General features: G+C 45.8%; 1 protein-coding gene across 2 annotated transcripts in view; it reads left to right on the top strand.

The window, feature by feature from the left end:
- MDGA2 (MAM domain containing glycosylphosphatidylinositol anchor 2) overlaps positions 1-12,473 on the top strand; it is a 194,626-nt gene that overhangs the window by 73,348 nt on the left and 108,805 nt on the right. The window contains exon 3 of one of the 2 annotated variants that reach the window (XM_064422771.1): positions 1,397-1,571. In XM_064422771.1, coding sequence (XP_064278841.1) covers positions 1,397-1,571 — 175 coding nt within the window. The remainder of the gene's footprint in view (positions 1-1,396; positions 1,572-12,473) is intronic. The other variant, XM_064422772.1, reaches the window with a different exon arrangement.

The following is a 12,473-nucleotide window of genomic DNA, read 5'->3' as shown; positions in this document are numbered from 1 at the left end:
TTTTTTCCATAATTTCCCAGAGTTTTCCTCTGCTGGAAAAGAAAAGGAAATCTCCTTTTCCCAATGTGTTACAATATCCGAGCCAGAAAAGAGCAATTTCCTTGGGATCCTTGGCACGGAATCCGGATGCTCATGTCCTGCCTGTTCACAGCTCCTGTCGCTGCCGGCTTTTCCTTGGATCAGGAAAAAATTGTTTCCCTGGAAAAAAGGAAGTGTTGGGATGTGCAATCCCAAGGACATGAGTTGGCCCATAAAGACAATTTATCCTCTGGAAATGGGAGGCCATTCTCTGTGTTCGTGGAATCACAGAATCCTGGAATGATTTGGGTTGGAAGGGACCTTAAATCCCATCCCATTGCAGCCCCTATCCCATTCCACCTCCCACTGTCCCAGGCTGCTCCAAGCCCCAGTGTCCAACCTGGCCTTGGACACTTATCCAGGGGCAGCCACAGCTGCTCTGGGAATTCCATCCCAGCCACTCCCCACCCTCCCAGCCAGGAATTTCTTCCCACTATCCAATCTAAATCTCCCCTTCTCCAACTTAAAGCCATTCCCTGTGTCCTGTCCTTCCATCCCGTGTCCCAAGCCCCTCTGCAGCTCTCCTAGAGAACTGGGGCTTGGAGCACCCTGGCACGGTGGGAAGTGTCCCTGGTTTGGAATTGGATGGGATTTAAGGTCCCTTCCCACCCAAGCTATTCCATGGTTCTGTGATTACAGAAATAAGAAAACCATCAGGAAAAGAAACTGGAAATATGAATTAATTTCTCCTCCCAGACCCAGCACAGGCAGCCTCAAATCTCGCAGATCAGAAATCTCTGGGAATATTCAGGGCTTGGAGCAACGTGGGATAGTGGGAGGTGTTCCTGCCATGGCAGGGCCTGGAACAGGATCTTTAAACTCCTCCAACTCAAACCATCCCATGATCCCATGAAATGCAATTCCTCAGGGACTCTTGGAAGAAGTGTACGTTCCAGTGAGCTGTTGAGTGTCTTGGGAATTTCCCTGAGTCATCCAAGGTGAAATCCTGGTGCCACCCACACAAATCCTGTGGTTTGGTGCCAAGTTTTAGACTGCCAATTTTCCAGACTTAAAGTTATCCTGGATATTGGTACTGAGTTTTAGACTCTGCCCATTTTCCAGACCAGAAGTAATCCTGGGTTTTGGATCCAAGTTTTAGACTCTGCCCATTTTTAAGACCTAAAGTTATCCTGGATATTTGTGCCGAGGTTTAGACTGTGCCCATTTTCCAGACCTAAAGTTATCCTGGATTTTAGTGTGAAGTTTCAGACTGTGCTTGTTTTCAAGACCTAAAGTTATCCTGGATATTGGTGCTGAGTTTTAGACTCCACCCATTTTCCAGACCTAAAGGTAATCCTGGTTTTTGGTGCTTGCTCAGATCAGGTGGACCAAAACAGCAGGAAGTGCCTCTGACAGATTCCAAGATTCCAGTGTCTTCAACGAAACCCTGAGGATTTCCAACATCCAGAGACACCAGGGAGGCCGCTACTACTGCAAGGCTGAGAACGGCCTGGGCTCCCCGGCCATCAAATCCATCCGAGTGGACGTGTACTGTGAGTAAATCCTTGGAATTCTGCCTTTGGTCCTTTAGGAATGCCTTAAAATATCTCTTGTTCCCAAGAAATGTTTGGCTCCTTGAGAATCCCACTTTTGATGGTGGATGCTGCAGATTCGCGGAGTTTTTATGGTCAGAAGGGTTGGGATTGCAGGGAAAAATATGGATAATTGGGATTGTGGTGAGGGATGTGAAGGACTGGAATTGCAGGGAAAACTGTGAAGGATTGGGATGGCAGGAAAAAAATATGAAGGATTTGGATTGGAGTGAAAATATGAAGGTTGGGATTGCGGTGAAAAATGTGATGGATTTGGATTGCAAGGGAAAAATGAAGGATTGGGATTGTAGTGAAAAATGTGAAGAGTTGGGATTGCTGGGAAAAATAGGAAAGATTGGAATTGTAGTGAGAAATGTAAAGGAATGGGATTGCAGTGAAAAACATGGAGAATTTGGATTCAAGTGAAAATATGAAGGATTTGGATTTCAGTGAAAAATGTGAAGGGTTTGGACTGTGGTACAAAATATGAAGGACTGGGATTGCAGTGAAAAATCTGAAGGATGTAGAGTGCAAGGAAAAATCTGAAGGATTCGGAATGAAGGAAAAATATGATGGATGTGGATTGTGGTGAAAAATAAGAAATGTTTTTATTTCAGTGAAAAATGTGAAGGATTTGGATTGCAGTAAAAAATAGGAAAGATTGGGATTGCAATGAGAAACACAAAGGATTGGGATTGCAGGAGAAAATGTGAGGGATTTGGATAGCAGGGAAAAAATGTGAAGGATATGGATTGTGGTAAAGAATGTAAAGGATTGGGATTGTAGGGAAAAATGTGAAAGATTTGGATGGTGGTGAAAAATGCGAAGGGTTGGGGTTGAAGTGAAAATGTAAAGGATGTGAATTGCAGTGAAAAGTCTGAAGGATGTAGATTGCAAGGAAAAATGTGAAGGATTTAGAATGCAGGGAAAAGTGTGAATGATTTGGATTGCAGGGGAAAATATGAAGGGTTGGGATTGTGGTGAAAAATAAGAAATATTCAAATTTCAGTGAAAATGTGAAGGATTGGGTTGCAGGAAAAAATAGGAAATATTTGGATTATGGTGAGGAATACTAAGGTTTGGGATTGCTTTATGCCCTGGAAGGGGCTCTGAGCTCTCCCTGGAGCCTTCTCTTCTCCAGGTGAACATTCCCAGCTCTCCCAGCAGAGCTGCTCCATCCTTTGGATCATCCTGGAGCCTCCTTTGGGCTCTGGACTCTGAAATTTGCTTTGGGTTCACTCCCAGAATCCCAAAATTATTTGGGTTGGAAGAGACCTTAAATCCCATCCCATTCGAGACCCTTCCATGGCAGGGACACCTCCCACTGTCCCAGGCTGCTCCAGCCCCAGTGTCCAGCCTGGCCTTGGGCACTGCCAGGGATCCAGGGGCAGCCACAGCTGCTCTGGCAATTCCAGCCCAGCCAGCAATTCCCAGTTCCCAATCTCCCACCCAGCCCTGCCCTCTGGCACTGGGAGCCATTCCCTGGCTCCTGTCCCTCCATGCCTTGTCCCCAGTCCCTCTGCAGCTCTCCTGGAGCCCCTTCAGGCCCTGCCAGGGGCTCTGAGCTCTCCCTGGAGCCTTCTCCATGTAAACAACCCCAATTCTCCCAAGCTTTCCTCATAGGATAAGTGCTCGAACCCTTGGATCATCTCCACCACCCGCTCTGCACTCCCTTGTTTATTATTAATGAAGAAATAATAAACTATTTCTTTTTTCCTCTATTCAAATATATTTATTCTCCTTTTAGACCATTTAAAATCCAGAATAAGGCACGGAGAGAGCAGTGGGGTCTCACCAGGAGCCCCTCCTCATTATTTACACTCAATTAATTCCGAATTTCCCTTTTAACAGGGATTTGTTTAAACCTTTTAAGGAGCCTCTGGAAAAAAATTCTCTAAGTAGAGATGGATGTGCTCTAAAACCAGACTTTCCTAACCCAGTTTGTTGTTCATTAATTCCACAAAATTAAGTTTCTGTCATTTAAGAAGTGGAGGAACAAGCATTAATTAGGTTTGGGATTATGAAACCAATAATTACTGACTTAAGATGTTAATACTCCCAATTTGTAACAATTATTCCACGTCGAGCACGTCAGGTGGCCTTTGGCATCAACCCCTGTTTTTCCTGGCTTGGGAAATCCATTTTTCCTGCTTTGTTTATGGAAAAATGATGCAGGGAATTAATAACCCAAAATTACTGTTAAAAAACCTCAGTCCCTGCAGTGTCAGAGTGGGATTAAATCCTGTTTATTCCACATTGTTTTGGTGGGTGCTCCTGGTCCATCTGGATTTTCCAGCACGGTGGGGTTCCAAAGTGAACTCTGGAACAGCCTGATGGAAGTGGGATTAAAAATGCTTTCAATGGCTCCATGTCTTGATTTGAGTGTACTTGATTTATTGATAATCATCTGGAATTTTTTAATCAACTCTGATTGCATTTTTCCACAGAATTTCATCTTGGAATTGACCACACCACAGGTTTAGTTTGGCCTCTTTTCTCTCACGGCTCTGTCTGCTTTTTAGGGTTGATTTTTTTCTTTTGCTGTTCCATTAAAAATCAATTTAATTACTTTTTTTTTTTCCCTAAAAACCATCTGACCGTGGAGCTTTGAGGAATCCTCTCTCTGCCAAAGTTTTTCTGTTCAGCTGCTTCATTTTCCAAAAAAAAAAGAATCAGTCTGGTTCTTCCTCAAACTGAATTGGGTTTCCTTCCATTTCCAGCTATTTTTATTCCTTATGTTTATATTCCCTGGAGCCAAAAGAGCTCTTCTGTACTGATTTCCCTCATGCAGTGCTTACAGACAATAATAATCTATATATTATCAGTATAATTTATTTATTATTAAATTTTATTTTTATTTTCAATTTATTTTTAAATAAATTAATTTAATTTTAAATAAATTTAAACTTATTTTTTATTTTTCAAATCTTGTTTTAAATTTCTTTTTTATTTTATGATTTTATTCAAAATTATAATTATTAAATCTTGTTTTTGGAGAAATTCAGTGTTTCGTGCTTGTTACATCTTGTCCAGCAAACTCAGATGCTGAGTTAATTTTCCAGTGTGGAAGAGTTTCCTGTTAGACTTTTCTTTGCCCCTTAATTAATTATTTTTCTGTTCCCTTTAATTAATTCATTTTTGTTGCCTTTTAATTATTTAATGTTGCTTAAAAACACAAGATCAAGTTAGGATCCTCCACTCCAGTCACTGATTCTGAGTGTGGGTGTAAATGAAATCCTTCCTGCAGAGTGATCCTAGAAATTCCCAATATTCCAGGACTTTTTCAGTGTTTCAGGCCATGCCTGGTGCTCTGCTGGGAATTCATGGACGTGCCTCGTTCTGTGTGAGTTTCTGATTCCCGGTGATTGGGAAAATCAATTGGGAAAATCCATTGATGGGAAAATCCACTGATCCTTTTCCATCTGTGCATATGCCCAAAGAATCATGGAATCATGGAATGGTTTGGGTTGGAAGGGACGTTAAAAACCATCTTATTCCAAGCCACCCCTGCCATGGCAGGGACACCTCCCACTGTCCCAGGCTGCTCCAGCCCCAGTGTCCAGCCTGGCCTTGGGCACTGCCAGGGATCCAGGGGCAGCCACAGCTGCTCTGGCAATTCCAGCCCAGCCAGCAATTCCCAGTTCCCAATCTCCCACCCATCCCTGCCCTCTGGCAGTGGGAGCCATTCCCTGGCTCCTGTCCCTCCATCCTTGTCCCCAGTCCCTCTCCAGCTCTCCTGGAGCCCCTTCAGGCCCTGCCAGGGGCTCTGAGCTCTCCCTGGATCCTTCTCCTCTCCAGGAGAACATTCCCAGCTCTCCCAGTCTGGCTCCAGAAGGGCTCCAGTGCTTGGAATAGTTCCACAGATTCCTCTGGATCACTCCAGCAGCTCCACATCCTCCTGCTGTTGGATCTGGAGCTGGAGCAGCTCTGCAGGTGGGGTCCCAACTGAGTGGGGCAGAGGGGCAGAATCCCACTCTGAGGGATCAGCCCAGGGCACAATTCTGGGTCATGTCCAGCCTCTGATCCCCCAACATTCCCAATCCTTCTCCTCAGGGCTCCTCCCATCTCTATGGAATTTGAGCATTGTCATGGATGTTGTTGTTTGTTCTGTTAGTGCTAAAAACCAGCCTGTTCCCTGGGGATTCTGGTGCTAATCCAGCCTCAGAAACGATGGGAATTGGCTCTGTTTGGTGTCCTTGGAGCAGGAATACCCTCCTGGAGTGCTGCACCCACTGTGCCATCCCCCTGGTGTCACCAGGACATGCTCATAGTTCCAACCAGGTGCATTTATAACCTCATTAAGAGAGGGGAGAAAATGTTTTCTTCATAAAATCCCGTCACTGAGAGCTCATTATATGTTTCCTTTTGGAACTCTGTTGTAGCCTGAACCCTCAGGAAAGCATCACAGGCTGGAGCTGTGTGGGGATTGTTGATACTGAAGTCATTTGCTTTGTCCTTTTGTGTTGGAGTGTGTTAACAGCCTCCTGGCAGGGCTCTGATCCTCCTGAAATTCCATTGGAAATCGATGGAAGCTCCTCAGGGGGCTCCCAGGGTCACGCTCTCCATCGTGGGAACAAGGAGGGAACATTTGCTTCCTTCCAGCAGCTGGAAATGCTGCTTGTTGTCAGTGCTGGGGCTGTTCTGCACATGCAGCACTGCAGATGCAGAATAAATCTCTTTGAAAGGCTTGGAGAGGGGAAAATAGCTCACATGGAGCTGGGAATAACTTGATTCCCGTCCTTCCAGCTTGGTTAGAGCTGTTGTGTGTCCTCACTGGACACGTGAAGGGGTGCGGAGCAGGAGGGCTCGTTTTCCTTTCTGTAGGATGCAAGAAATAGAGAAATTAATTGGATTTCTGAGGTTTATATCCCACACAAAGCATTTCAAAGCGGCCTTGATAGAGAAGCTGTGACTGCTTCATCCCTGGAGGTTTTCCAGGCCAGATTGGAGTTTGGAGCATCCTGGCATAGCAGAAGGTGTCGCTGCCCATGCAGGGGAGGCACTGGATGGGCTTTAAGTTTCTTCCTTCTAACCTAAAGCATTCTGGAATTCTGTGAGTTATTGAGAATAATTCTTATGAGGAGCATCTGAGGGAGCTGGGAAGGGTCTGGAGAATTCCTGAGGGAGCTGGGAAGGGGCTGGAGAATCCCTGAGGGAGCTGGGAAGGGGCTGAGGCTGGAGCAAAGGAGGCTCAGGGGCCCTTGTGGCTCTGCACAGCTCCTGCCAGGAGGGGACAGCCGGGGGGTCGGGCTGTGCTCCAGGGAACAGGGACAGGAGCAGAGGGAACGGCCTCAGGCTGGGCCAGGGCAGCTCAGGGTGGGCACAGCAGGAATTTCCCCATGGAAAGGGTGCTCAGGCCTTGGCACTGCCCAGGGAGGGTTGGAGTGCCCATCCCTGGAGGTGTGCCAGGAATTCCTGGAGGCGGCACTGAGAGGTCTGGGCTGGGGACAGGGTGGACATTGGGCACAGCTGGGACTCGGTGATCCTGGAGCTCTTTTCCAACCTCAGGGATTCTGTGATGTTTAGATTCGATATTAGGGAAAATTTCTTCTGTAAAATTGTTCCCCAGCCCTGGCACAGGTACAAGGTGGAGTCCCCATGCCTGGAGGGATTAAATCCATGTGAACGTGGCACTTGGGGATATGGGGCAGTGGTGGCCCTGGCACACAGAGCCTGGGCTGGGAACAAGGTGGGCATTGGCCACAGCTTGGACTAGATGATCCTAAATTATTTTCCAGCCTCTATGATTCCATGGTTGAAAGCTTGTGCTGTGTCAAGGAGGGAAAATAGCTTGGAAAACACGGGACTTTCACATTCAAGGATAGTTTAGGAGCTGAATAACTCCCAGAGGAAAAATAACATGGGAAAAACAGGACTTTCACATTTAGGGCTAACTCAGGAGCTGAATAACTCCAGCTCAGCGATGCGTCACCGCTGTCTCCGCTCTGCCCGCCGGGATGAAGCCGTTCCCATCCCTTTCCCAGATGTGTTTTATTCTTATCCCGCCTGCTCCAAACATCTGAAGACAAAGGCAGCTAATTAACAAATGAAATCAGCAAACTGCAGGCCCAGCAGCTGGGAGGAGATGATCCAGCAAATCCAGCCTGGATCCTGCCAAGCTGTTCGTCTTTGTGGCTCTCCCGGAGCTCAGGTCAGGGCTGTGGGGATCGTGATCCCTGTTTCCCTCTCCCAGACAGCTCCATGCCGTTGGAATTCTGCACAAGGAGGATTTTGACAGCGTCTGCCACACTTCTGTGCACCTCCACTCCACCACGATGATGCTATTCCCAGGGAATTTGGATTAGACCCATTTTGATCAGCTTAGGTTGAGTTTTCCATTTGTTCAAGAGCTCAGGGATGTGTGAGGGGAATTCTGCCAATCCAGTGTTTACCATGCCTGGCCCATCTGGGTGTTGGGGAGTGCTTGGTTCAATTCAGAGTTTAAAGACTGAGAAATTGAACCTGATGGTGGCACAAACCTCTGTGGGAAACATCTTTCCCGAATTATTTTCAGGTTGATTAAGAGACTTTACCACGTAGCAGCACCCATGATTCAGTTTGATTTAAAGATTGAGTAATCTGGTGACTTCTCATAATTTCATCAACCCAAATTGAAAATTTTGAGATATTTTTTTCCTTCTCTTGTTAAACAGTGAAGAGATTCATCTTGTTAAACTTCCCAGTGTTAAATCTTTATAGGTTTATTTTTGTGTGGTATTTGAAATTATTGTGTCTGGAATGGTTTGGGATGGAAGGGACCTTAAATCCCATCCCATTCCACCCCTGCCATGGACAGGGACACTTTCCATAAACATTGGGATCAGGTGGCTTTAAACTACCTGGATAAAGGCAGGGAAGTTTGGAGTTTCCCTGCAATATCCCTGCAGAATTCTTTGTCCAAACACCAGATTTTCCTTGCTTTTTCTCTTTTCCAGCCCTCACATGGCTTGAGCAAAGCCCAGCCTTATGTAACCACCCAGTCACACATTCCCAACACTGGGAATGTTCAGGGAAATCTCCCAAAAATTGGGAACATTCCTCACTCTTCTGGTAGTGCTTCTGCTTTGGCTTTGCTGCAGCTGTCGGGATCTTTCCAGTACTGCCGTTGGAAAAAAAAAAATCCATCAGGTTCTGCAGTGGGAATTTTCCATTAATTGACCATTATGAAATGCTTTGGCAGAGGCTTTGCTGCAGTTCCATTCCCGACTTGGATTTCTTGGAGCTTTCCCGATATTCCTATCAAAATCCATCCCTCGCCATAGTTCAGTGTTTGCTTGGAAGAGATTAGCTGGAGAGGGACTGGGGACAAGGGATGAAGGGACAGGACACAGGGAATGGCTTCACTGCCAGAGGGCAGGGATGGATGGGATATTGGAATTCCTGGCTGGGAGGGTGGGGAGGGGCTGGGATGGAATTGCCAGAAAACCTGGGGTTACCCCTGCATCCCTGGAATTGCCCAAGGCCAGGTTGGACAGGGCTTGGAGCCACCTGGGATAGTGGGAGGTGTCCCTGCCCATGGAAGGGTCTGGAATGGGATGGGATTTAGGGTCCCTTCCTTCCCAAACTATTCCCTATTTCCACAATCCAGCATGGACCTGTTCCAAGAGAGCAGATTGGACAAGCAGTTGATGACATCACAGCTCCTGGAATCATGCAGTGATTTGGAATCACTTATCTAAAATGACCTCTTGTCCAACCCCCTGCTCAAATCAGGGCCACCTTCAAGGTCAGGTTCCTCAGGACTCTGTCCAGCCGAGCTTTGGATGTCTCCAAGTATCCCATGGCCCCTCCGGACACTTGGCCGATTGCACAGGGAATTTGTTTTCCTTATATCCATGAGAAATTTCTCTTGGTGCAGCCTAGACCTCATGGTCCTTTCCTCTGCACCCCCAGGAAGAGCTTTTCACCTTCTCTAGAATTTTCTGGTAGTAAGCTGAAGACAGAAATTCCATCTGATCTTCATCCCAGCTTCTCCTTCGTCTTCGTCTTCTCCAGGAGTCCCTGGTTGGAATTCAAAGACAGAAATTGGATTTTCCCTTCATCCAACCATCTGCACGTTGGCCAAACCCAGCTCCCTCTGGATCTGGATTGCCTCCAGTCACCTTGGTGGTGTTCCCTGCATTGTTCCAGTTTATCCATGTCTGGAGCTGGATAGGGCACTCAGGAATTTGTCTCGCAGGGATGAGTTGGATGAGAAAGAATTTTTCCCCAGAAAGAGCTCTCTTGCAGTAAAGGATGGACATGGTTTCAGTCCTGCTTTCAGTCCTGGTTCCAGGTTTTAAGGAATTTCCTCTGCCTTGTCTTGAGTAACTTCATGAAAATGAAGCTGAGCCCAGATTTGGATCTCTCAGGTCTTTTATCCAAGGATTCACCTTCATCCAAGCATCAGAGATTGGAAGAGCATCCCTGGACTTGGTGATGGATCTCATGGCTCCTTGTTTGCCATCCAGGAATGTGCTTTAATAGGGATGACCTGGGGATCAATGTGGGAAACATTATGTTCTCCATCAATACTCAGGAGTTTGACCCTAAAAACTGCAGCGAGTTAATTTTCACCTTTTTACTTTCAACCTCATGAGGAGAAGCCAGAAGTTCTGAGCACTCTCAACCCTTTTCAAGCGCTGCCGTGATTTCAAATAACCTTTTGAACAAAACTGAAAACTCATTAGGAAATGCCATCCTAATTTGGAGCAGCAGATCCATAATTTTCTTCTGTGATCTTAAATTAAATGTTTTGGAGTGGGGGAACGAAGGTAACATTTATTTAAAACCTTTGCCCCATTATGAAGTATTATTGCTGGAATTGTTGGGAATTTTGGAAGAGCCATCATTTCTAATTAAACAAGAGACTCTCCAGCTTCAGTCTTCTTATGCGAATAAAAATGGAACAGCTCAAGATGAATTTTTAGTCTTAAGATTAATTTTTAGTCTTTAGATTAATTTTTAGTCTTTAGGCTTGGCCTTTTTTTCTTGAAATTGCATTTCAACATGGAATTTTCATGTGTTCTAATCTACTTATTTACGAAGTTCTTCCTTAAGAATTCCATGGATTGTCAAGCCTCTTTGAAAGAGGCTGCTCAGGGAAGGGGTGGAGTCAGCACTGCTGGAAAAGTTCAGCCAGTTGTGGATGTGGCTCTGGAAGCCATGGATTAGTGGTGAATGGGGTGGTGGTTAATGGTTGGATTTGGTGATCTCATGGGGCTTCTCCAACCTCAACAATTCCAAGATTCTCCATCTTTGCAGAGGGATTTGAGGGTGCCTTTTACTGGATCCTTTTGGTCACATGAAGATTTGAGAACCTCATTCTCCATTTCACTGAAATTTGGCCTCAAATTGACCTGATGAACCAATATTTTGATAATTATTCACACTAGACTTTGCAAAAATAAGGTTGAATTCGGGGATAAAGGAATAATTAACCCCTATCCAAAGGGTTTTAAGGAATTTTAAGGAACAAACAGTGCTGAGAACTTTCTGGAATGGTTGCAGCCAAGGCTGAGTTGCACATGGAATGTTGTGTTCCTGTGTGCTTGGAGGGTGCACCTGGATGGAATGCTGAGTCCAGGATTCCAGCACAAGAAAAACATGGATTTGTTGGAGAGGAGATCACACAGATGCTCTGAGGGCTGGAGCCAGGCTGGGAGAACTGGGAATGTTCCCCTGGAGAAGAGAAGGCTCCAGGGAGAGCTGAGGGTACCTAAAGGGGCTCCAGGAGAGCTGCAGAGGGACTGGGGACAAGGCATGGAGGGACAGGAGCCAGGGAATGGCTCCCACTGCCAGAGGGCAGGGATGGGTGGGAGATTGGGAACTGGGAATTGCTGGCTGGGCTGGAATTGCCAGAGCAGCTGTGGCTGCCCCTGGATCCTTGGCAGTGCCCAAGGCCAGATTGGACACTGGGTCTGGAGCAGCCTAGGACAGTGGGAGGTGTCCCTGCCATGGCAGGGGTGGGATGGGATGGACTTCAAGGTTCTTCCTACGGAAACTATTGCTTTCCAGGGATGGAAGGACAGGAGAAGGGGGAAAACCTTCCCACTGCCAGAGAGCCAGGATTGCTGGGATGTTGGGAAGGAATTCCTGGCTGTGAGAGTGGTCACATTTGGAAGTTGTGTGTTTTTAACCAGGCCTTAGGAAAAACATTCCTTGCTTTCCTTATTTTTACCTTGTTCCATTTCTTTCCTTCCTCAATAAAATTGTCCCTCCAGACAAAGCTCAGAAAAAAACCCAGACTAGGAATCTTTTTTTTTTTTTTCCTGGTGGGATAAAGCCCAAATTAATTTCTTTGGTATCTTCATATTCCAAGGGCTATTGTGTTTTTATTCCTTGTGGAAGCCAGTTCCTCATTGTGGGCATCTCATTTTCTTGGAGCTGCTGCAGTGGGAGTAATTATCCGATATCTGTATTTTAATCAAGAGAAATGTGTTCCAAAGCCCGGGATGAATTTACCTGCTGGAAGTTAAATGCCTGTAACTAAAAGCAGGGAATCTGCATTAAATTGCTGCCTTAAATTGCAGCTTTAAAAGCAAACAGCTGCGTGCACATGATCCATGGACTCCTGGATCCTGCCATTTGGATGCAAATCAGGCTGTCTATTTATTGCCAAAGCTTTATAATTTTGTGGAAAAGAGTTAGAAGAAACAAGGAGTAAAGCTGCGAACCAGACGAAACCGCAGTAATCATCACACTATAATAGAAATATGATTGACATTTGCATGAGATTGGCTGCGTTGTTCTGCCTAAAAATGTGAATTTTGAAGGAGATCCAGTTGGGGAGAAGGAAATAAATCCTAAACCTGACTTTTGCAGCAAAATTTCTAAAATCTGGGGCTTTTCGAGCAGTTTTGTCTCTGTTTTACCCTTGACTAG

Source organism: Passer domesticus, chromosome 6, assembly GCF_036417665.1.
Source record: "Passer domesticus isolate bPasDom1 chromosome 6, bPasDom1.hap1, whole genome shotgun sequence".
NCBI lineage: Eukaryota > Metazoa > Chordata > Aves > Passeriformes > Passeridae > Passer > Passer domesticus.
Note: the sequence above shows the minus strand (reverse complement) of the source record. Positions and strands in the feature narration are given on the sequence as shown.